The sequence below is a fragment of the Notolabrus celidotus genome, chromosome 7, assembly GCF_009762535.1.
Source record: "Notolabrus celidotus isolate fNotCel1 chromosome 7, fNotCel1.pri, whole genome shotgun sequence".
Lineage (NCBI taxonomy): Eukaryota > Metazoa > Chordata > Actinopteri > Labriformes > Labridae > Notolabrus > Notolabrus celidotus.
Window position 1 is genome coordinate 22,901,578 of NC_048278.1, and position 23,778 is coordinate 22,925,355.

Genomic DNA, 23,778 nt, shown 5'->3' on the forward strand with positions numbered 1-23,778 from the left:
TAAGCTTTCTCTTGTGCTCACATGATTGCCAAGTCTTTTCCTGAACACCCTGTTAATTATTATTTTCCACTTAGCACTTTGGTCTACCCATGATAACTTTTACCCAGGTATTTCTAGAGTATTCTAATCAAACACATTTAATCACTAAATTTGCTGTGTTTGTGTGTTGTGCTTGTGCTGTCTGACACCACAAGATGGTGTGAAATTTATGTGTGTGGTTTCACATCAAAATGATCAATTTAGCATCTGCTCGCATTTGTCATGTTTTAATTATTGACACTGTTTGAATTGAAGAAAATGGAAACATACAATGAGACTAATCTATGAAATAGGTTAGTCTCTCAAGTAACATTAAGATGCCTTTACACTTGATTGTGCTCTAGTAATTATAAGTCACTCATTCACCTTTATGATAGGATATATAAATCCGAATTACTAAACCATTGGATTAGATGAGGTGCAATTTGAGTATATTTATTGTTGTCTCCCTTCAAATTGTTCTTTTAGTGTCTTAAGTGACATAGATTTATAATTTATCAACAGTTTCTGTCATGTTATTCATCATTTTCTTCATATGAAAAAGCAGGATTTTATTGTGTTCACCTGAGCTGTATTTAAAATTCTGAATTTTGGTGTCTTTAGTTATATCAAGAGTGCCTTGACATTTTTAGTGGGACTTGTTTTTTGTTAGCAAAACCACAATATGGAATGAGGGTGATGAATGACAGGGAATGCAGGATGTCATGAAAAACTTTAAAATATGCAATGTTAAAAGTGACATATCTGACCAACATTATACTGTATGTGTGTTTGCGTGTTTGTGTGTGTGTGTGTGTGTGTGTGTGTGTGTGTGTGTATGTGGCCAGGGAGTGGAACTCAGGACTTAGGACCTGAGCCGGGTCCAGATTTCCAGAGGTATCTCTAAATGCCCTTTCAGACTTAGAACTATGACCACAGTGGTAAGAGGCAATTTCTCAGTTCATTCTGTATGCAACAGCAATTAGCAAAACTTGACATTCTCAAATGTCAGTTACAAAAAGTGGGAATATCTGTGCTACATGTGAGAAGTGCATACCACCTTTGAAAAGCTTCTCAGTGTGAAAGAGCCTTGATTTAAAACAACTGAAATATTTATTTCGGTGCAAAACTTTAAATTCATTAAATGTGCATGCATGCCTATGTGTCTGAGTTGGAAAAAGTTAACTCATAATTACTTTTCTTCTTGCATTCATGATCTGTCCAAGAACGGCTTTACAGTGGTTTGTTTGACTAACGGTCTTTTTGTCCTGTGTCACATAAGTCGCAGTTGGCATTGCATCAATTCATACCTTTTGACTTGTACTTAATATACAGGGACAGAAACTAATTAGACTGTCTTGCATCAACACTCAAAAACAAAAGAGATCTCTTCACACTTCTGTCATTGATTTTATCTGATATGTTACTGGCTGATGTGGCCTGGTGTGCAGGAAATGTATCCTGGTGTCATACACCTCTGTGTGTGGTTTGGATTCAGCCTGACATTACTGTTGAATTGAGTTGTTGGTGCTTCAGTGAATGCTTCATGACTTGTGTAAGTACAGATCAATTTAAAGAAACATATAAAATCTGTCTACACTTTATATTTTTGTACATTATATATATTTTATTTTTATTCATTGTTGAATAAAGTCTAAATTATTGTATCACTCTCAAATCAGTCACTTGCATCTTTTTTCATTTGCACACACCTCCACTGTTTCTCATAGAAAATGATTTCATGAATTAAAGTTCCAAAGGAAGAAAAAAAAAAGAGAACCGGTTGTTACATGAAGGCTTTATTACTGCAGGTATCAAAATACTATCCAGTCCAAAGTGTTTTTTTAAACTGTATAACAGGCATTACAAGTAGTGCACATATTTAAAGTTAGTAGGGTACAAGTTGTTGACAGTTCAACACAATACTGTATGTAATCCTGAGTCTAACATCTCGCTATGAAGTTTGAACTTTTGGGCTCAGTCTAACACTTCTTGAAAATCCTCTTTGCATCCACACCTTCATAGTTGTAGCTCTGTTGGTGAAAAATATCACATAAAATCATCATTTAGCTTCATACTTCAGACGGTTGTTGCACATTTAGATTAGTGTATCTTGTTACTCATTATTTTCAGACAGAATGACAGCTTAAATATGAGATTTACAATTCACAACGGACTTTTTAACCGTTATGGAAATATGCTGCAGGAGGGTTTTTTTTTTTGGTGTGCCTTAATTTGCATAGTTTTTAAACCTACCTGAATGAGTTCATCTCCTTGGACAATTCTGGTTGTTGTCAGTTGCTTTCCATTGTCCTTTCTGATGAAGACACCCTTCAGCATGTCTCCTTCCATGGCCCATGAGCCCTGCAGGGACAAATATGAAAATGACTAATGACAAGGACATAACATGAAAAAGGTGTTGCATGTGTGCATATGAAGGCAGGTGGTGCTAGCTGATTGTTATATGGTTATTGCTGTTAAGAGCAGAGAGTTTAAATGAACGTGGCACAAGGGTTACAAGAATAAAACTCTGACAGTGACAGATGAATTGTGTACTTAGTAAACAACTGAACATTCTCATGCAGCTCAAGGGTTCAAAGTCTGAAGTGACTGAAAGAAAAGAACCTTTCAGAACAAACTTAATAATTAAATTAAATTGAATAAAAATAGTTGTAAATAATCCTGAAAAAAAACACTTCCTGTAATGAAAGTGCTACACTGGATGCAGCTTTAACTTACAGAAACTTCTGTTCCATCAGCGAGGCTGTACTCAAAGGTGACCCCCAGGGTGAAGTCTAATTCCAAGTTGCGGAAATTGCTGCTCTCCTTGACATGAAACTTGTCTCCAGTCTGTTCAAGGGTTATCTTGAGGTTGTCGTGAGAAGCCAACTTCCTCTTAACCATGTTAATTCCTATCAACAGAGACAATGAATAAGTTCAATAGACAATGAACAATGAAAGGAAGGGTGTCAGGAGTTAATCACTTTTCATGCACATGTTGTTCCATTGTTTTTCTATTTTGTAGAGAGTGAGTGGGTACAGAAGCCAAACATGTTCAGTGGGTCACTGTACTACAAAGTGAGTTCAAATAAGACCTCTAGGATTTGTTACGTTTTCTATTCTAGAGTTGAAACACCTTTTACTTACATGATGATTGCACAAGCTAAATAAAACATCTCATGGAATAAAACATTGGTAGGAGTATCAGTTCTCTATATAACTGACATTTCAACTTTATAACTTCATTGAATGTGACTTACTGACTAGCTGCACTTTATGTTTAAACTGCCATAATTATCATGTCTTAATTATATTATGTATATCTTACACAGAGATAGTAGCTATGGTTACATTGTATTTGTTTTCAAACAATCCATTAAATCAGCCATAAAACATGTCACACATTCACTTCGATATTTCGTCTGTAGTTTGGCATTACTCACCCATCTGTTCCATGAATTTCTCATAGTTGTCATTGCGATCAATTTTCCAGGTGCCGTTGAAGGTCATGGTGGCGGTGAGGGTGAACAGGACGACTCTGCAACAAGGAGTGACTTGCTCAGTGACTGCCACTCCTTTTAAACCACGCACCCTCCTTATCTCGTCATCAATACAGCTGAGGTGGCTGTTTAAAGTTTACATTTTCTGAAGGCAACATCCACCACTGCAGCTGATTGGGCAATGCCATGGTTTCTGCAGAGAATGGTGCCACATCCCATTGAAGACTGAAATATAATACTTTTTTAATGGTTGACATCCTGGTGTATTTGTATTGTGTTTGCAAAGGGTGTTGGTCATACAGCTGCTTAAACACAACCCCAATGCAGCAGTTATTAGACATGCACCAACATGAAACAAAAATCTATTTATAGATTTAACTACAAGCACTGTCATGTTTTTAAGCCTTGGTGTCTTTCCTGAATTCAAGATGACATAAAATGTATACTGAAGGACCTGTTTAGGCATACAGTGGATAGCAAAAGTCTACACACCCCTGTTAAAATGCCAGGTTTTGTGATGTAAAAAAATGAGACCAAGATAAATAATTTCAGAACTTTTTCCACCTTCAATGTGACCTATAACTTGAACAATTCAACTGAAAAGAAAATTGAAATATTTTAGGGGGAAGAATAAAAAAACAATAAAATAAAACAATGTGGTTGCATAAGTGTACACACCCTTCCTATAACTGGGGATGTGGCTGTGTTCTGGCTAAACCAATCACATTCAAACTCATGACAAATAGTAGTCAGTATACACCTGACATAGTTTAAAGTGACTTTGATTAATCCCAATAAAGTTAAGCCGTTCTAGGAGGATTTTCCAGACATTTCCTCAGTTGCATCTTGCAGTTGCAAAAGCCATGGTCCACAGAGAGCTTCCAAAGCATCAGAGGGATCTCATTGTTGAAAGGTATCAGTCAGGAGAAGGGTACAAACATGTTCCAAGGCATTAGATATACCATGGACCACAGTGAAGACAGTCATCATCATGTGACAACATCTCTCCTATTCTTCATATGTTTCGGCTATGGGTAGGGTGGCGGAAGACGGAAGCCTTTTCTTAAGAAGAAAAACATCCAAACACAGCAAAATGTTTCAAAAACACACATGAAGTCTCCCAAAAGCATGTGACAAATGTTTTATGGTCTGATGAAACCAAGGCTGAACTTTTAGGGCATAATTCTAAAAAGTTGTGTGTGGCATGAAAACAACAATGCACATAACATAAAGAACACCAGACCCACAGAGATGCATGGTGGGGGCAGCATCATGCTTTGGGCCTTAGTCAAGGTGGAGGGAAGTATGAACAGTTACAAATTCCAGTCAGTTTTAGCACAAAACCTCCAGGCCTCCGATAGAAAGATGAAGAGGAATTTCACCTTTCAATACGACAACGAAACCAAAGCATACATCCAAATCAACAAAAGCATGGCTTCACCAGAAGAATATTCAAGTTTTGGAATAGACCAGCCAGAGTCCAGACCTGGATCCAGTTGAATATCTGTGGGGTGGTCTGAAGAGGGCTGTGCACAGGAGATGCCCTCGCAATCTGATGGATTTGGAGCTTTGTTGTAAAGAAGAATGGTCAAATATTGCCACGTCAAGATGTGCCATGCTAATAGACTCCTATAAAAAAAGCAAAGTGCTGTAATAAAATCAAAAGGTGCTTCAAACAATTATTAGTTAAAGGGTGGTCACTAATGCAACCACATTATCTTATTTTTTAATTTTTTATTCTTACCTTTTCATTTTTTTTTCAGTTGAGTTGTGCATGTTATAGGTCACATTAAAGGTGGAAAAAGCTCTGACATGATTTATCTTGGTCTCATTTTTTTACATTAAAAAACCTGGCATTTTAACAGGGGTGTGTAGACTTTTGCTATCCACTCTATGTGAATAAAAATTCTGCACACTTAAATAATGACTTTAAACCAGGTGTCATTTTGTAACCCTCTTATCACTCAGCTGAGATACTAGATGCACTAGATGTAATTGCTTTGCACAAAAGGCAGTGATCGCACTTGTTGATAGTAAGTTTACAATCATACCTTTGACCTTAATCTGGCTATTGTAGACCTTTGATATTTGAAGTTAATATTATACAAACACGTCATCATTTACTAGATAATTTGATTTATCAAGATACACACAACTGATTATAATAACTTGTATGGTCATTATGATAACACACAAGGTCCATTTGAATGAGGAAATGGTTTTATTGGGTATTTGTGTTTTGGAGTTAAGGTGCTCTGTAAGGACAATTCTCAATGCTTTATCTAAAGTCTGTTTCTGGCGCCAAAAAACATGTGTGTATTTTGAAGCATCTAAATGAAAGCAGTAAAATTGCACATGGGGAGGTATCTCTTGAACATCGCTGCCAAGTCTCACAGGAAAAAAACATGCACATGATGTCAATTCTCTTTCTTATCTGAGTGTATTTTCATCTTACTTTGTGGCAGAAGAGACCTTTGCCTGACCTTTTCTTCCCCTCAGAGAATCTGCCTCTTATCAGTCAAAAGACCGTTTCTACTATCTCTGCCATAATTATATTGACAGGTGAACTAGAGGTGCTGAAACTTGGCTTCAACACAATTATATTCCACAATGTTTTATCCAAGCTGTAGTAACAACTATACCAGTGCAAGATAAATAGTAAAAAGGTGTATAAAGGACATGTACAGTATGTCTTTTGGTCGTTGTAACATGTCTTCGGCAGCTGTTGCAAGCCACTGAGGTATTGTTCTACTAGCTGTAAGTGTCTTGAAGCATAAAGATTTAAGAACTGGAACCAGAAAGTTGGCTCTAGCATAATACTCCATCTTATAACAATGATGTTCACTTACCATTAAATCAGTCTGCAGTTTCAATCAAGAACATACATTGACCAGCTGTAACATTATGACCACCTACCTAATGCTGTGTAGGCCCTCCTCTCATCAGATCCGCACCAAAACAGCCCAGAGCTAATGAGACAGACTCCACTTGACCTCTGAGGGTATGCTGTGGTATTTGGAACCAATACGTCAGTGGTAGATCCTTAGTCTCTGGGAAAATTGGAGACAAAGTTAACACCTTTAACTCATTATCATGCTCCTTTAGGCTACCTTCTTCCATTGCTCTGTGGTCCAGTTCTGACACTCATGTAACCATTGTAGGTGCTTGCAGCAGGTCATGTGTCAGCATGGACACCCTGACCGGTTTTATGGTGTCCCATAAAAAACAAACTGTGATGTACTGTGTGTTCTGACCCCTTTCTATTAAAACCAGCATCAACTTTTTCAACAGTCTGAGCTCCTGTAGATTATCCATTGTATCAGGCCACATATCCACTTAATGACAGGTGCCATTGCCGTCAGTAGTCATAATGGTATGGCTAGTAACTGCTTTTACCATTACTTTACCAGTTACCTGTTTATTTATGAATAGTGGTAAGATTTCACTGGGTACTTTTGGGGCTAGTAGTGGCCAGGTTACTAGCTATCAGGGTCAATTATTCACCAACCTGAACTGCTACCTTCAGCTGCCTTACTATTAAAAGAAAGGCAAACGTTTCAAAATACTGATTAAATATTATAAATGTATTTATATTAAATATTGATTAATAAAAACAAATTTACTTAAGTCGGTGAATTATCATTTTTCATGATTTGTTTCTCATATAATGGCAGGGAATGTGATTTTATAAACCTATAGAATGTTTTAAACCCAGAGTAGCAAGTCAACATGTCTGCTGTAAACAAAAGTTACCACTGAAGTTGTTGTGGCTAACTTGTAAGCAAACAAATATCTCACTTACCCAGTCCACATAGCAAGAAACCCTTATGTTTTCTCATGGCCACCTTGTGAATTTCCAGTCGTCTCTCACTAAAGTCTTGCTACCATTAAGAGCTCCTGGGTGACCACCTAGCCAGCTTAGCTGCATATTTTATACAGTCTATGGTGGAAACTTGAGGGAAAGCCTACGTAGACGTATTAGTTTGTTCATTGAAATGGTAAGACTAACTTTAAGTTTATTTCTGTCTTCATAGTCAAAATCAGCAAATTATGTATGTTTTGGCTAAGACAGAGCCAAAAACCCATACGCACATACTGAGTCTAACACAGTGGTTCCCAAAGTGGGGGTGGGACCACTTGGGTGGTCGTGAGACACTAATTGGGGGGGTCGCAAGATGCCTTCCAAAAATCAATAAAAACTTAGAATGATCTAAAACTGCATCTTTTATCCTTTTGTTGTAAAAACATATACAAAATGTGTAGCCTAAGGAAATTATCCTGCTATAATAGCCTTCTTTAAATTACAAAGAGATCTGGTTTTTGGATGGGCCTAATAGTTTTGTGAGCAACATTTAACCCTATGATTTAACCACATCAGGACAGTGGGGGTCTCAAGTCTCTGGCATTGTTATTTCGGGGGTCACAGAATAAAAAGTTTGGGAACCCCTGGTCTAACAGACACCGGTACTTACCTGTTAACTAGCAGTCAGTGGACTTTCTATTGAAATAGTTGGTTGCCAAATGTAGTTGGTCTGAGTTGCTTAGACTCAGGGAAAACTGAAACCATGATCTGAAAGGCCTCAATACCCAAAACGGGAAAAAAATCCCATGAAGCCGAAAACTAGAATCCACATGTCTTGCCTAAGTTTAGGAGCGCATGTGCGGCCTTGGTACAAATTTACCTAAAGGAGAGCAATCACTGTGGAGGAATAAATGCAAACCAGATCAGTTTTCACTGTAATGCAAGACAGACTTTAATTTGGACCACAAACAAAATGAAAGGTTTCCATTTCAAATTGACAAACAAGAGGAATCATACAAAGAGAGAACCCAAGATAGAAACGTGAACAAAAAATGAGCATGGGTTACTAATCCAGAGCTCATTCATACACCATAAAATACATATAAATCACAACAAGACTTATTTGTAAGTGTCATACTTGAAATTGGTCATTAGTAAATACCTCAAACCTCAAAATCATGTTTCACCTTCATCAATGTATGTATCCTAAATAAAGTTTTAATCTCCCATGAAAACAATGAAAATGCTGTACCATGTAACATTTCGCACCCACTTTATGGTAACCTTTATATTTATTCATAGCATAAGTCAAAAATTACAGGGAGTGTGACAAATTCTACAAGAAATGGTAGAGCTTTCAAGATGTAGGTATTTTGACTAGCCACTAGAGAGAGCTCTTCACTAACAGATGCACTGTAGTGATCAGCCTTTGTAGTGGTTACACTGATGCCCTTTGACTATATCATAAAGTACTTCCTTCAGTGAAGTGCTATGTTTTTCCTGACTTTTTAAAATAGCCACAGATTTTAGCTGAGCTTTAGAAAGCAAAAATAGAGAAACAAACATTTCACAACACAGTTTTAATAGTGGCCTCCCAAATGAAACAGTGTTACAATAGAACATGCCCTACAAGCCCAGAGATGCACTTGTAAAGTACTTGAGGTACCTGTTTGTTTATAATCCAGGAAGCTACACTGATACAAAGGACACTGTGAGGGGTTAATTTAACCTATAATATAGGTTTAAAAAAATGAAGTGAATTTCCTGTGTTAAATTAATGCAACAGGTTTAGTAGAGGCACAAACAGATGTTTCCGCTATTCCTAACCTTGTGTATTTTTTTCGTGTAATGTAAAATATACTTTCTGATTTCTAAAGGTCATAATAATCACTTTTGATGATGAAAAAGGAATAAACATAATGTACAATGTTAACAGTAAATATGTAAATCATTAATGAATATCTTAAGAAGAACCTAAAACAATATATTTTTAGATAACCACACACAAATGATTGTGCAAGAAGAAGAGGTGTAATAAATATTTTTAATAAAGTAGTATATAGCACTAATAAGACTTTTAATAATTCAGTGATGGATGCATACGATTTAGAGTTTGCTTAAGACTCAACATCTACTTCTTGTTACTTTTAAGAAAATATTTAAACTGTAAATCTGTCTTTGAATCTATTTTAATGAATGTATGAATTTAGTGAGCACAGCAGCTTTTGCAAAACAACAATAGTGCATGGTGATAAAAATCTACAGTATTAAATACAACAGCTATAATATCTATTTTTGTCTTTTAATATAACTCTACTATTCAGTGAGAAAAAAACAAGTCACTCAAATAGAGTATTTTAATGGCACTGACATAATATTAAGTGATTCCATTAGTTCATTTTAAATCAAGATTGTATCTGTTTGGAATGAAAACATTTATAAATTACCTTTTTTTTTTTTTTTGCCGGTTTCTGAACAAATATGACAAATATAGCAGCTGAAATATCAAAGATAGATGGAAATGTATAAAAACCTTTTGGGTTTTAATGTACATTAACACTAGAGAGTGAGAATACTTATCTAATATAGTACCAAAATTTAACATACTATGTAATATATCACTTACCTCAACCCATCAAGGAACACTTCACCAATGTGAATATGCTAACAAACACAGAGAAGTCAAGACTGCTCATGTTAAAGCTGATAAGCAGGGAGAGCAACGTTATGGACTTAAAAAGTCCAAGCAGCTGTTTGCTTTCAGAAGAATTATCTGCTTGTCTGTGAATAGATGCTCTTGTTTCCTGCTTCAAAATGTGCGTGATCATACAGATTTATGAACTACACTAGTACGACTCTGAATGCTGTTATCTCGACACACTCTTGGCGTTTCAGTGTCAGGTCTGAATTTGTTAAGCTTGAACTGTAGAAGACTCTGTGTCTGTGGGCTTCCTGGATAAAAACCACACCTTCATCGGTTCCTTCTTTCCTTTCATGGTTACAGGGCCACGATACTCCAAATGAAACTGTGGGTCAGCGTTCTCAGCAGACTGCAAACACCTGCAGCAAAAGTGTAAACCGTCATATATTACTGACACTGCTGTAGGCTTCCAAGGGACTTCTCTATGTGTGTCAGCAAAGAACACCAAATAAACTGACCAAGACTATACGGTATATATACTTTATATTGACATGAATACTAGCATGATGATACTTTCCTAAAAACTTAAACAGCTCTAAATAGTGTTGCAAAGCACCTTCAACCCCACCCAACTTTCCTAAAACCATGGATGAAATCAAAACAAAACTAAAATGCTTACCTGTAAGTGTATTCTGAGACGTTTATTTTCCCTTTCTCTCCAGTAGTTTCTGTACGACTTGTGAGGTTGACTGCGTTTCCAAAAAGGCAGTATCTGGGCATCCTCTGGCCAATCACTCCAGTCACTACCTCTCCTGTGTGGATACCAATGGTTATCTAAAAGGAGAGGAGAATGACAAAGAAGACTGCTTCATCATCAATCAATCAATCAATCTTTATTTGTACAACGCCAAATTACAACAAACGTTATCTCAAGACGCTTTCATAAAAAATAGCAGGTCTAGACCATACTCTATGTTCAATTATTAACAAAGACCCAACATCAAGACAGGATACGATCCAGTCCCCTCTTACTGACAGGACTCTATCTTATCCTCTCATCTTAATCCACCATGAGCATTGCACCTCGCAGTATTTAGCTCGTTACAGTGGCGATGAAAAACTTCCTTTTAACAGGCAGAAACCTCGAGCAGAACCAGACTCATGTTAGACAGCCATCTACTGAGACCGTGTTAGGGTTGGAAAGAGAGATAGAAGAGAATTAGAGAGAGAGAGAGATGATAGTGATGAGACGGATAGTAGTAGTAGTAGTAGTAGTAGTACTAGTAGCTGAATCATGTAATCCACTGTGATTCAACAATATGTCAGTCATAATTCAACCAAAGTTAATGAATACTCTCCTATACAATGGAACAGCCTGACGGAGGCGAGAGCAGCTGGAGATATTGAGACTTTTAAACTTAAACTAAAAACGTTTATTTGGTCTGGCTTTTATGTAGGATTTAATTTTGTATGACTTATTTGATCTTTTAGTTTATGGGGCTAATTACTTATCTGATTTTAATGTTTTGTAATTATTTTATTAATTTTAACTATCTGTTTTTTAGTATTTATCTACTACATTTAATTGATATTTTTACCCATTATTTTATCTCCAACTATTATCCTCAGCCTTTTTAATTTTTTTTAAGTTATATTTTTGCCTTTATGTGATAGGACAGCTGAAGAGAGACAGAAAATGTGGGGAGCAGAGAGTGGGAGAGGACATGCAGTAAACGGTCAAGGCTGGAATCGAAGCTGCGATGAGGGCTATAGCCTCTGTATATGGGGCGCTTGCTTAGATAGCTAGGCCAACGGCACCCCAATTTATTTATCTATTTTAACTAATTCTTAATGCTGATTTGAAGCTTTAACTTATTTTAATCACACATATTTTATTGTTGTTGGTGTGATTTAGTGTCTATTTTAAAATCCATCTTGGTTTTTTAATATGTCTTCTTTCTTGTTTTTAATCACTGTAAAGTACTTTGCGTTGCATTTGATTTGTATGAAAGGTGCTATATAAATAAAGCTTGATTGATTGATATGCCACAGATATTGCTTTTTCCTGTCAAAGCACTGACAAAAGCAAGCTCAATTATTTGTGGTATCCACAGCACAGGTCATTAGTTATCTGCAGTTAGTTCATTATAAGTGCACAGTTTTAGTTTGAGAAAAACTGCAAAGGTTATATTAAGAATGAGGTTAAAGATATGTGCTCCACAAAGTGAGGTTCAACTATCCAGTTAAATGCTCCAAGTCTGTTGGCACGAATTCTTAAAGATATCTTAAAGACAGGGGAGGTGCAGCATTTGGTGGGTGGATAAACGTTGCAAGCAAACCATGCACAAAATTAGGTCTATATTTTTTCACAGTTGCAAAAAACAGGCAATTCCAAAAGTAGCTTCAAGCAATCTACAGAGTAATATTTATACTTGATCCTGTAGGCACTTCAGTGCTTGTTGTCTTCAAAGCATGAGCATGCAGTGAGTGTCTGGGATAAATGGGAATCTATTTTTAGACACAAGATCGTGAGATGACTTGAGTCTGTTTCTGCAGCTAAAACGGGCTCCTCTTCAGCCAGTGCCATGTCCAGAAAATAAACAGCCTTTTGTTAAGCAGACATCATTTTCCAAAGTTACGTCTTAACAGTCCATGATACAATAACAATGTCCAACAGTCAGTTAAACAAATGTCTGCTGTTTTTTATCCAGCATTTCACGGCCTGTTACTTCAGTGTGGAAATATGTCCTGATGTATGGATATAGTTATTTCAAAATGTATCTGCAGAAAAGCTCAAATGTTGGTCTTATTAAGTCCAATGTTTACATATTAGTAGAAAACACACAGAGATATAACAAAATAGTGGGTATAAAAAGTCTAAACAGTGAAAATGATAGGAACAAAACCTGCTACCAGTCGTTAAAATTCAAGAATAACTGCCATCTGGCTTTAATGTGTACACAGTTACCATCTGCCAACATAAAAATATCGTTGTGGGATTTTTTATCCTTGCACGCAGTAGGTGTTGCTGATATACAAATTTAAAACCTGACATAAATAGAATTGATTTAGCCAGAGCATACTATAGTTTAATAGGTTTACAATACATACACATGGATCAAGAGTTTGATATTTGTACCTGTACTGGTTCATTGTCCACTTTAACTTGTCCTGCAATCTCCAGCATTTCAAGAGCCAGGTGGCAAATTGACTTGGCGTGGTGTGTGCACGGCTCCGGGAGGCCGCTCACTGTCATGTACTTATCACCTACTGTTTCCACCTGCATTAAAACAAAACAGAAAGTTATATCATTACCTCTTTTAGTTGGATTTACTTTTGCTTCATAGGAAATCATCTTCCCCCTGTGTGCTAAATGAACGCACTGTGCAGCGAGAAATAAACTGAAACACCCTGAGATAAACACTTAAACACTTACATCAGCTTTAAGACATTCAGGGCCCCTTAGAACCCCCGGACCACCTAGCCATTCAGCTTGTAGAGTAAATATTACTTCTTTTGGTGACCCAGTGCCTGAAGCTGATCCCCTGGAAGTGCCGGGGTCTGTTTGACTTCTTAAAGTGCATTCTTGTCTGAAAGCCTGGAGTGTAAATCTGCTGCATGAGGCCTATAAAGTGCTGCAGTCCCTCTGTAAAACCACACCGTGTTTAGAAGGTAGTACTACTCTTCTTATGGAGAAAAACTCAAGTCATTTGATATAAATTCCATCTTTCTGACTTGTACATGCATGATTGCATAACATTATTAATCGGGTCAGATGTGCTTCACTGGTCCATTTAAGCTGAAGAACCATGTAAGAGGTTGGAGTTCAATGCACTTAAATTCTTAGTTTTTAGATTCCAGACTTGTGTGTTTTTGTGTGTACATACACACTTTGATCTTGCTACTCACAGAACTCCTTATTCGTTTCTTTACTGTTAGAAATGCACACAAATGTATGATACTGTCATGGTAAACATCTTGCTTCCAACCTTGTATACATAAGGGTTATTCCGAGAGTCCGTCAGGATGTCGAAACGTGTGTAAACATCATTTAGCAGGTTGACTATCTTGATAGCTCCCTCAGCTGATGCATGCTTGCTGCAGAAGGCGTTGAATCCCACAATGCCACTGAAGAGGATGGTCAAGTTGTCGTAACGCTTAGCCGGGACGGGCCGTTTGTGACGCAGCTCGTTGGCAACAGATGGCGGCAGAACCGAATAGAGCAATCTAGAAGGAAGGAGAGAGAGGTGTACATTTTGAGCGCAGTGATGGTGCACTCTAGCAGCAGAGTAATGGGCTGTGGCTGGCAGACTAGAGTCCACCCTTTGGATCAGCATTTTGTTTGCTCACCCACCACCTTTTGGCAATTTTGCTATGCAAGCTGCTCTCGGATGGGAGGGTGGTGTTTCTATGGTAACTGGGTAGCTCAGATGGTAGCCTGTTAAAGGTATTATACCTTCCATGAAGCATCATAATTTAAGGACACATGAGACATTCAGTCCCCAAACAAAAACATATACATGCAAGTGGAGTATGATTACCAAGGAGATGAGACTTAAAGTATTTATCCATGACGTCTTTGAGAATTCACATGCTGGAGCAGGTTTTCCTCTTGTTAAGATACATAACTTAACTTTGGAGGGGGGGAAACAGAAGTATGTTTTTATTTTAAGTGAAAATGGTGAAAGCTGAGGCTTTGCTCTGAAAAAGCAATAAATCAACACTGGTAATTCTATTAATATCTAGAGACGAGACATAAGTTCTTATCAGCGTTTGATGCCTGGAGCACTTTGAGGCCAGAGAACAAGAATAATAATCTACGGATCCAGCGTCAGGATGAGAGTCTTCTCTTGAGAATATATAGAGCTACAACATCAATCTTAGTGAAGGCAAGGCTCCACCTCTATGCTCCTTTGCAGCTGTGCCAAATTACTATGACAGGCCCTCTTCCAGCCAATCCAACAGAGTTTCTTCACTGTAACAGGAGCTGAGGAGAAGATAAGGCCTCAGACAACCATAGATTTTACACATAGGTGGTTGTACATAAAAGAGGATAATTTTTGGTCAAATTATTTACATGATGCATTTATATGTGTTTAGAATTCCTAAATTCTGATAGTTACAATACAATTGGCAAGAAAGAAAGAACTTTAAACCAGATTTTAAGGGTTAATAATAATTTCAAAGTCTTATTAAACAATCTAACCTATCTGTCTTTTTCTTCTCATCCTCCAGGGCCCGCAGCGTGTGCTGCAGACGATCAGTCAAGATCTCCAGCTCTTGGGTCAGCTTGTACTCCTCACGAAACTGCTCGCCCAGCAGCACCAGGTCACGTGTGGCGTCGTGGAGAGGGATGTCGCTCAGGTACAGCCCCCTCCGTGTCAGATCATCCAGGTTCATAACACTAGAAAAACAGAAAGGAGAAAGCAACTAGAAACATATTGCTTTTTGCTGGTGTTACTGTGTGATTTTCATTCAAGTTAAAGGGTTTTATTTTCATGAGTGGGTAGTGGAAAACCTGCAGACTTTTTTCTTGGTCTTGCTTGTACCAAGTGTTGGTATAATTCATACAGAAGATAAAGTGTACCAGCAGCAATGACAGCACCATCATTCTCTCAGAGCTGAGCTCACGGTCTTCAGATGACGTCAGACACCATCTTGTGTTCTCTGTTAGATTAAATACATGCTTAATGTCTCATATTGTTATTTACGATCAGGAAACAACATTTCAGGTAAGAGTCTTTAATCCTGTAGGACAAGATCTCTTGAACCCTTCTCTCCTGCATCCAATATTTCAATAGACAAGTCTGATTGATTATTCGAGGGCTGTAGAGGCTAATGGAGGTCAGAACAGAAGAACCAATGTAATCACAAGCCCACAGATTCCTCTGTTTTTACGTGTTCATATTCCCTTTTTAACCATGTTGGTTTAAACAGATACATAATCCTAAACCCTGATTAGGACTATGCACAAACTGAATTACCGGTAAAACAAAAATCAGGAATACAAATCATCAAACATTCACCTGCTATACTGAACTAATAAAATAAACATGGGCAGAAAATAACTGCTCTGTTGTTGTGAATACTTCCTTTTACATAATTTGCATCCACAAATAGATCACTTAAAATCACAGTGACAAGAGCACAAATCAAAACAGAGTGGAAAATGAGAAGTTTTTAAAGGATCAACACAATGTAGGTAAACATGTTTGTCATCTCCTCAGTCATCTTCATTATAGCGGTTGTAGAGGAAACCATAAACAAAAACACAGTTGTAAGCAACTGTAGGAAATTATAAATACATGTGAATTTTGCTTTCACTCCAGGGTTATTTATATTTACTGTATACAGTGAGTCTTCATTTCTTTATGTACAGAACGACAATGATTCTCATCAAATAGATCAACACCTTTGAATTCCTGGATTTGTATCTTTGCCAGTAATTGGTGTGCTCCTATTCAGGTGTCAAAAGAGAATCAGTGGTTAGGTGTGTGTGTGTGTGTGTGTGTGTGTGTGTGTGTGTGTGTGTGTGTGTGTGTGTGTGTGTGTGTGTGTGTGAGTGTGTGTGTGTGTGTGTGTGTGTGTGTGTGTGTGTGTGTGTGTGTGTGTGTGTGTAGTATCTATTCAGCCTGTGCTGCTGTCAGGACGGACGACACCATGGGTTTACCTGGGTGAGCAAAGAAAAAGGATGTTCTCCGCCTCTGGCAAGTAAATCATCTGTCCTTTCAATCTGAGACAGCTGATCTCCACCCCCGTCAGCTCGTCCTCATTCTCCACGGTCTCTACATTCAGCAGGCCCTCCTGTCAGGATTACATGACACTCATGAATATTTCATTGCATGTTCTTGTCTAAATCCGCCTCAAAACTGGGCACCGCTTCAGCTCACTATTCTTAATCCTTATGTTTTTCACCTCAAGTCTTACATACATCATTGGCCATTGGAGAAAATCTGTCCAGATTTGATGTGTGTGAAGATAAACTTTCATCTTCTTCTTCATTTTATCGCCGTCAAGAAGCTTTCCAGGAGTGAAGCTGCTTCAGGTCTTATAACAACGATTGCAAAATAGACGTATTTTTGCTGAAATAATCAACAAATTTATACATCAACACCTTTCTGCTCTACCCTTTCTTTGTGCTTTAAGTCTTTCTGACTTATCTTTCCCACATATTGCATAAAATGTATTCCTGCTTTTGCGTACAACACTTAATTCTCAGTAAATGTGTTGAAGAAACCAACAAAGTCTAAATGATGTACAGCTGCTTCAAGAATAAGCTTTCATATGGGACTATATCACATTCTGTCATGTACATTGCACAACCAAACCATTTACTGATTATTTCCACCTCTGTGTGACTCAGTTCCTCTTTACATCCAGGAAAAGTGTTCTAATATGAGAAAGTACTAATTTGATAAGTCAACAATACAGTGGAAAAATGAATAATAGGTCATATTTACCTTGCTTCGCAGAACAAAGACAGTGTTGATGTGGGAGAGGATGCCATGAAAACTGAAGTCAATGTGAGGACGGACCAAAGAAAAAACTGAAGGGAGGTTACAGGTACCGGGCTGGAGCTGAGGATCAAAATAAGATGGTTGTCTTTTAGTTGCATGGTATTAGAATGCTATTCTTTTTATTCATGGTATTAATTACAACTGCAATCTCGACGAACAGATCAAGTCCAAGCTTTAGAAAAAAGAAACTTAAGCTAATTTTGATACCATTTTTTGTTAGTCCAAAGTGTTTTTTGATTGCTTCTTTTGACCAAGCAACATTCAAAACCTCTATGTCTGTCCATTACCCATCACTAAAGTCAAAGAAAAGAAGCAGATCCTGAAGCATTTGCCGGTTTTGACTTTTGCAGTGACACATTTTTGTTTGAAAAATGACTAAAACAATCTGTTAGCAAAGTAGTAAGAATCTAATATCCATGCAGTTGATCTATTATTTTTTGTAGCACGTCATACTTAAACTCTGCATGAAAAATACACACCTGAGGCAGGACACGATAAATGGCATTCCCACACTGAGTGAGCACCAGGTCTTTGTCAAACATAAGGTGGAATGGGAAGGCCTTGCAAAACGTGTACGGGCTGATCCGGGTCTCCTGTGTGCCATTCTCCTCATAGCCGTCCAGGTCTTCGTAGAACGCCTCCTCCTCCGAGTCTTTCTCCTCAATCAGGAACTTGATGTGGTCACACTCCTCGCTTTTCGGTTGTATCATCTGCATAAAATTTAGTTTAACAATCAATCAAAAATGTGTTATTCTTACAAAGTGGACATGATTAAGTTATAACGACATGGCACATGGTTGCATCAAATTTGATTCAATACTTCACCCAAACATTAATGTTATGTATGCACTCCAATTAATAATAATATAAATTTAATGTTTATTATTAGGGAATTAAGACTGTGAAAAATGACATTATTCTGTGGGTTTATGGCATAAGGCACGCTGACGTCAAGCTGCTGTCTCTGCACTCTGTTGCCACAGCAACAGAGGCTAATATTTCCAGAAATTGGGTGTCACATTTGGAGCGTCTGCCATTTTCTGTTCTTTCATTACACACACAATTGTAGAAAAATAAAACCCTTCCTGAACAATACCATTACATTTGAGGGCTAATGCTTTCTTTAGAAACGAAGAGCAAACTCAAGCTCGTGTACAGGAGAGGACGTCCCAGGAGAATAACATGTTGATGTTAATGGTGTGGACTTAAAGCTCAGAATAGTGGGCTAAGATAGAAAAATACCACCAGCAGTTTGTAATATTGTGTTTTTCATAGTAGTTTACACCAAAAGACAAGTGTTGTCAGGTAAATAAGCCTGCATAAAAAATATTTATCTTTCCACTGGATGAATAATCTGACAAACACACAGGAGAAGGCCAATTGGAATCCAGCCGCAGTTCGACAAGCTTAAAATAAACTGTGAAAGAAAAAAACTCCCTGTAAGACTCCCATGCTTGAGACTCTATAACTTGGTTCTAAAAATATCCTCTGACTCACAGACATTAGCCAAAAACTCTGAGCTGAACTGCAGTTGGCACAGCACAGCACTATTCCCATTTTCAAACTTTCTGTCTAATCTTCACATCATAACCTTTGACCTTCAGTTGTACAGTACAGTGCACAAACACTCAAATCCTGACAGAAAACATTACGAGGGCTGGAAGCCTTAATTGTGTGTTGGAAAAAATAAGAGGAGGAAGGAGGAAAAAGTCATCTTCATTTATCTTCAATAGCAGAGCGAGCCTTTAAAGCTGTGGCTTCACACAAAGAAGGCACAAAAACAGCCAAACAGACCTTCATCTCTATCTCTGTCCCATGGATTTGTTGGGCGACAGTTTTAATTATGCCTATAACGATGTCCTGCAGGCCTTCTCTCTCAGAGTAGTAGTGGAGGATCAGGTTGTTGCCCTTCTCTGCATCGGTGCAGCGGAAAGAGGGAGCTCTCATCCCGGGGTAGATGGTACCCAGGTGGTCATGTAGAGCATCCAGATTCTGAAAATTCAGATTACACATGAAATATTTACTGTTAAATGATAGCTTAGTTCATTAAACCTGGCTGAGGCACAATGAGTTAGATGGTGATGCTGCTGTATATTATTCATGCAACACTGAAGAAGTTAAGCTCTTTATTACTGCAAACACATAATAATATTTGACTGGCTACTGACAGATTGAAAAAAAAGACCAGTCAAAGTAAAAGCAATAGAGCCCTAAGAGTTAGGAGTTCAGAGTAGTGACATATTTTGATGTTCAGGTATTGAGGACAAGTGTATTTTGTAGGTAACTTTAGTCCTTAGAATGTATTAGGTTCATTTTTTTTGATCCCACAATTCCCATGGTTCAAACTCTTCAGTTTTCTGTAAAATAGTCAGGGACTGTTTTAAAATCCAGCTACTATACAGTATACCATTTCTACCCGGATGTCATACGAATTTCGAGAGATTTCTCAGTACGCAGCGGACCAGTCTCCCTAGTGTTCTTTTTTCCCACATTGCACAGCTCTAACGTTATGCTTTTCTTTGTTCTTCTTTTCTGAGGGGGGCCCTTTGTTTTTAGGTGTTATGTAAATTCACAAATTCCATACAAAACACTTCTTAACTTTTTGAATCATAAGTGGATGCTAAAGAAGCAGTTTCGCTATCAGCTTAACCATTGTTTATGTCTGCTTTTCTAAACTGGAAATCCAGCGACGCCTGGCCCAGCATACTGCAAACAGATCCAACAGAGTAGTCATACCACATACTACCAAACGCAGTATGCAGTACGTACTGCTTACTACATTCGTTGGTAGTATGTAGCAGGCGGTTTCAAAAACAGCCAAAGTCTCTCCGTCACACGGAGATGACCCTGATGGCAACACCAGCTTTTCTTTTTCGCCTCAGATTGGACAAAGCTTCTCCTGTAGCACAAACAACATTAAACAACCTGTTTGCAATGGTTTCACGGTGGTCCTCATAATGAGTAAACTGGCATGAAAAGAAACCGAAATAACCTGCAGGAATTCTCTGACATTTGAACCCAACACCCTCAGGATGGTGTCATATCCAGACTCTTGGCAAAATTCAAAAAACATCTTCCCAAACATCTGCAGGATGGCCCCTGCATCGATCTCTGAAATACAGAAAGCATCATCATCAGTATCATAGTTTTGATACAAATTCACATGTGATCAAGCTTTATTTGCATTATGTACTTCTTTAGGAGTCATTTGTATTCCTAATATTACAAAAAACATGGCGTCACTTACTTAGAACTTTACTTGCAGCAGCAACAAGATCGTATGTTTTGGCGTCTTCGTAAATGATTCGAACGAGGAACTGACCCTCGATATCGAGCTGCGCCTCCCTCCTGTAAACAGAATGATGTCATCACTCAGGAGCTAGGGAACATTTCACCGCAATAATAAACAGTCTTTGTTGGCAACTTGTTTGCTTTGCTATAATGTAAGTTCTCTTTTGTGTTGCCAGAATCACAGGGGGACATTTGTTGATGGGGATTACTGGATAAAGCTGTTTGTTTGTTTTTTGTTGTTTTCATTTTTTTGTGGCTAGTCAGTGAAAGCAATCTTGATCAATACAAGTGTAACATTACAACAGTTGCCATATTGCTGTGAAGTTTTTTTGTTGCTTTAAAACTTTACTGTTGAGCAGGATCAGATAAGTAGGAGCATATCAACTGCTGGTCCGAGCTAAGGGTTGCAATTTGCTATTTATAAATTCAAGGATCAGAGTTTTTAACAAATAGTCTGAAAAGTTAATGAGGTTCTGATTACTGCTGTTTAGCTGAGAAAACAAAGATGATTTACAGGCCTGACCAGAAGCCACCATTTTAACAGAACCTATCACAGCTGGAAAAACATACCAAGCCTTGAAATCTTTTTAAAGAAAATAAGAATTATTTTAAACCATTCCACTTATCAAAGTCTGAAAACAGACCAAACACAATAAATTATGTAATATATAACACAGAGTAACATTTTCAGACAATAAAAGTAGCCTTAGAAAATTGTCTGCTGAGAACATTTACACAAGGCAGCTGCTGTTGGATCGATTGTCTGCTTGCATAAATCTTTTTTTGTTTGGAAAGGGTTAAGTATAGTGAAGTTGACAACAAAATAACAGAGATTGCACCAAACATTTCAATGGGCTAATAACACTGGCATGTAAACATTACAGAAGACTTGAAATAATCACATTATTTGTGTCTGCTTGGTGAACTTGGGTTTGCCACTGCTGTAAATTAAAAAGCTTAATTGGTGTGTTGAATGTTGTTAAGACGCTATCTGACATATAATTGTAATACAATTTGTAAATCTACTCAAGTACCTCAAGTCAGTCAGGCCTGAACCTAAGTCCTCTGTATTTTTCTCAAGTCTGTTGGGCTTTTAGGAACCTGCAGGGAAGGTTACATCCCAGTGTTGTAGACAGCATATAGTTTTGTTCAACACACACAAAATACACCAAAAGATATGAAATAAAATGAACTGCTTTTTTTTTTTACAAAACAGTAGAATTAGTTAACATTAACATTATTAAGAAATTATCATGGAAAAAATCTGAAAGTAATGAATCTGCTGCTTTTTTAAGCAGCACTTGTATTTTGTTTATTTTTTTTTGTAAGTCTTCCTAGCTTTGTGTGTGGGAACTGATGCTTTCACACAAATAAAGTTCCTTACGGATAGATACAGTTTGTTGAAGTTGAGATTTAGTCATACTATATTTGTCTAGGAACATTTTTTTCCTGTGGATGAGGGTCTCATGACCTCCGTATTTGTAAAAACCCCTGGCTCAAGCCCAAATTTAGGCACTTAATGCATATGCATTACTGCATATTTAAGAGGAAACTAATACACATTTTTGTCATTTCACATCTAGAAATAAATATTCCTTTGCAGAGACTTTTCATACTAATCACATCACTATTATAATACACATTTTTGAAGTAAACTACAAACTAAGTTAACTAGAATGGATTTTAGTGTAACCAGCGACAACATGACATTATTTCTAACAAATTACTTAAATAGTTACAATAACTTGTGATGCTTGCAAATATATTTTGCTCATCGCAGCTGCATTGCTTTGCTTCAGAAAGATGTAATGCATAAGTATTTATGCAATGTTGTAGCTTTTTAGCAACAATTCTATTTTTTTATTCTCTGCCCAGTCATTGGAGCAGCTCACCAAACTTAAATTTGAAATCTCAGATGTGAAACTTTTAATTATCCCACTTCTGTATTACTTTTAGTGTTATGCTGCAAATATAAGGGTTAATATTTACTATAAATGTAAATGTATGTCAAAGTGTGGGCTGGTTGTGAGCTGGGCTTTATACATTATCTCCCTTGTCTCCTTGTGGCAGTCTGCTTGGCCACAGTGTAACCTATGATACCAGCAGGGCCGATTAGTAAACACATGATCCAGAAACTCACTTGATATCTTCCCACACTTCCGGGCCGTAATTCCTTAAAACCAGGAGCTCCAAGGCGTGATTCACAAAACCATACTGTAAATTTATGGAAAAACACACACGAGCAATGTTAATTTTCTTTCATGGAGAATGACATGCAGGGTGACTAGCTCTCGAAAGATAATGTGTCATCAAACGATTAAGAATATACACAAAATCTAAAGGCTGAATAAACCCAGGCTGTTATCTGTTTATCCGTAAATACACACAGTTCACAATATCCAGGAAATTATTGGAGAACGGTGCTTTAACAGGAAACGTCAGACGCAAACACAGCCTGTCACACGATACAACAAATCATTTAACCAGCACTGAAACATCATGCAAAATCATCCTATACACACCATGATGGCAGCCGCTCTTCTATTTCCTTATTTTTAAGCAAAAAGCGTTGAATCCTACACAACCTTCATCGTTTGGTACGGATGCTGAGTGACTCTACGTCCATGCCCCATTTTTCCCCTCCGCTTGTGAGTGACAGTGAGTGTGGCCAATAGTAGACAAGGGGGCGTCTTACGTAAACACCCCTCGGCCAATGAAAATGCTGCTGCGTTGTTGTCGCAACTGATGCTGGTGAGCTTTGAGACACAGCAGGCAGCCACTGAGCTCTTGTGCTGGAGGTCCCGTTTTACACTATGAACTTTAAAAACTAATATCATCTGCGTATTACAACTGTAAAATAATCATATAATGTCTCAATCCTTATATATATAATCCTTCCAAAGTAAATTTGGAAGAGATAGGGACGGTGGCCCTGAAATGCAAATACCAACAGCAATTCAGAAAACACAACGGCAAATCAGAAAATACTATGGCAGATGTCGATTTTGT

General features: G+C 37.6%; 2 protein-coding genes across 3 annotated transcripts; both read right to left on the reverse strand.

Annotated features, from left to right (window-relative positions):
- Positions 1–1,799: 1,799 nt before the first annotated feature.
- fabp2 (fatty acid binding protein 2, intestinal) lies at positions 1,800–6,545 on the reverse strand. The gene is made up of 5 exons (XM_034689028.1): positions 6,435–6,545; positions 3,462–3,556; positions 2,758–2,930; positions 2,275–2,382; positions 1,800–2,051 (listed from the first exon to the last, which is right to left on the reverse strand). The coding sequence occupies exons 2-5, from the start codon at positions 3,526–3,528 to the stop codon at positions 2,001–2,003; spliced, it is 399 nt and encodes a 132-aa protein (XP_034544919.1). The 5' UTR covers positions 3,529–3,556; positions 6,435–6,545; the 3' UTR covers positions 1,800–2,000.
- On the reverse strand, positions 6,481–23,423 carry gucy1b1 (guanylate cyclase 1 soluble subunit beta 1). Of its 2 annotated transcripts, XM_034689027.1 has the most exons (14): positions 23,292–23,408; positions 22,910–22,983; positions 20,726–20,826; positions 20,471–20,589; positions 19,273–19,470; positions 17,958–18,188; positions 17,422–17,538; positions 16,632–16,765; positions 15,168–15,365; positions 13,951–14,188; positions 13,101–13,241; positions 10,641–10,795; positions 10,290–10,380; positions 6,481–6,568 (listed from the first exon to the last, which is right to left on the reverse strand). In XM_034689027.1, exons 1-14 carry the CDS (start codon positions 23,292–23,294, stop codon positions 6,548–6,550), a joined length of 1,821 nt encoding a protein of 606 aa, XP_034544918.1. In that variant the 5' UTR covers positions 23,295–23,408; the 3' UTR covers positions 6,481–6,547. The 2 variants fall into 2 exon arrangements, with proteins under 2 accessions (XP_034544918.1, XP_034544917.1); XM_034689026.1 differs by lacking the exon at positions 6,481–6,568 and having other exon boundaries at positions 8,248–10,380; positions 23,292–23,423.
- Between the last annotated feature and the right edge of the window lie 355 nt (positions 23,424–23,778).

What these genes read in the sequence shown, in the direction of transcription:
- fabp2 (XM_034689028.1), bottom strand. Translation starts at nt 3,528, where the DNA reads ATGACCTTCAACGGCACCTGGAAAATTGATCGCAATGACAACTATGAG. An exon ending in CTGATGGAACAGAAGTTTCT is followed by an intron (nt 2,383 to 2,757) that starts GTAAGTTAAAGC and finishes TTGTCCCTGCAG; the next exon opens with GGCTCATGGGCCATGGAAGG. An exon ending in AAGGAGATGAACTCATTCAG is followed by an intron (nt 2,052 to 2,274) that starts GTAGGTTTAAAA and finishes TTTCACCAACAG; the next exon opens with AGCTACAACTATGAAGGTGT.
- gucy1b1 (XM_034689026.1), bottom strand. An exon ending in ATGTCAGAGAATTCCTGCAG is followed by an intron (nt 19,471 to 20,470) that starts GTTATTTCGGTT and finishes CTGAATTTTCAG; the next exon opens with AATCTGGATGCTCTACATGA. An exon ending in GAGAAGAAAAAGACAGATAG is followed by an intron (nt 14,189 to 15,167) that starts GTTAGATTGTTT and finishes CCTTCCTTCTAG; the next exon opens with ATTGCTCTATTCGGTTCTGC.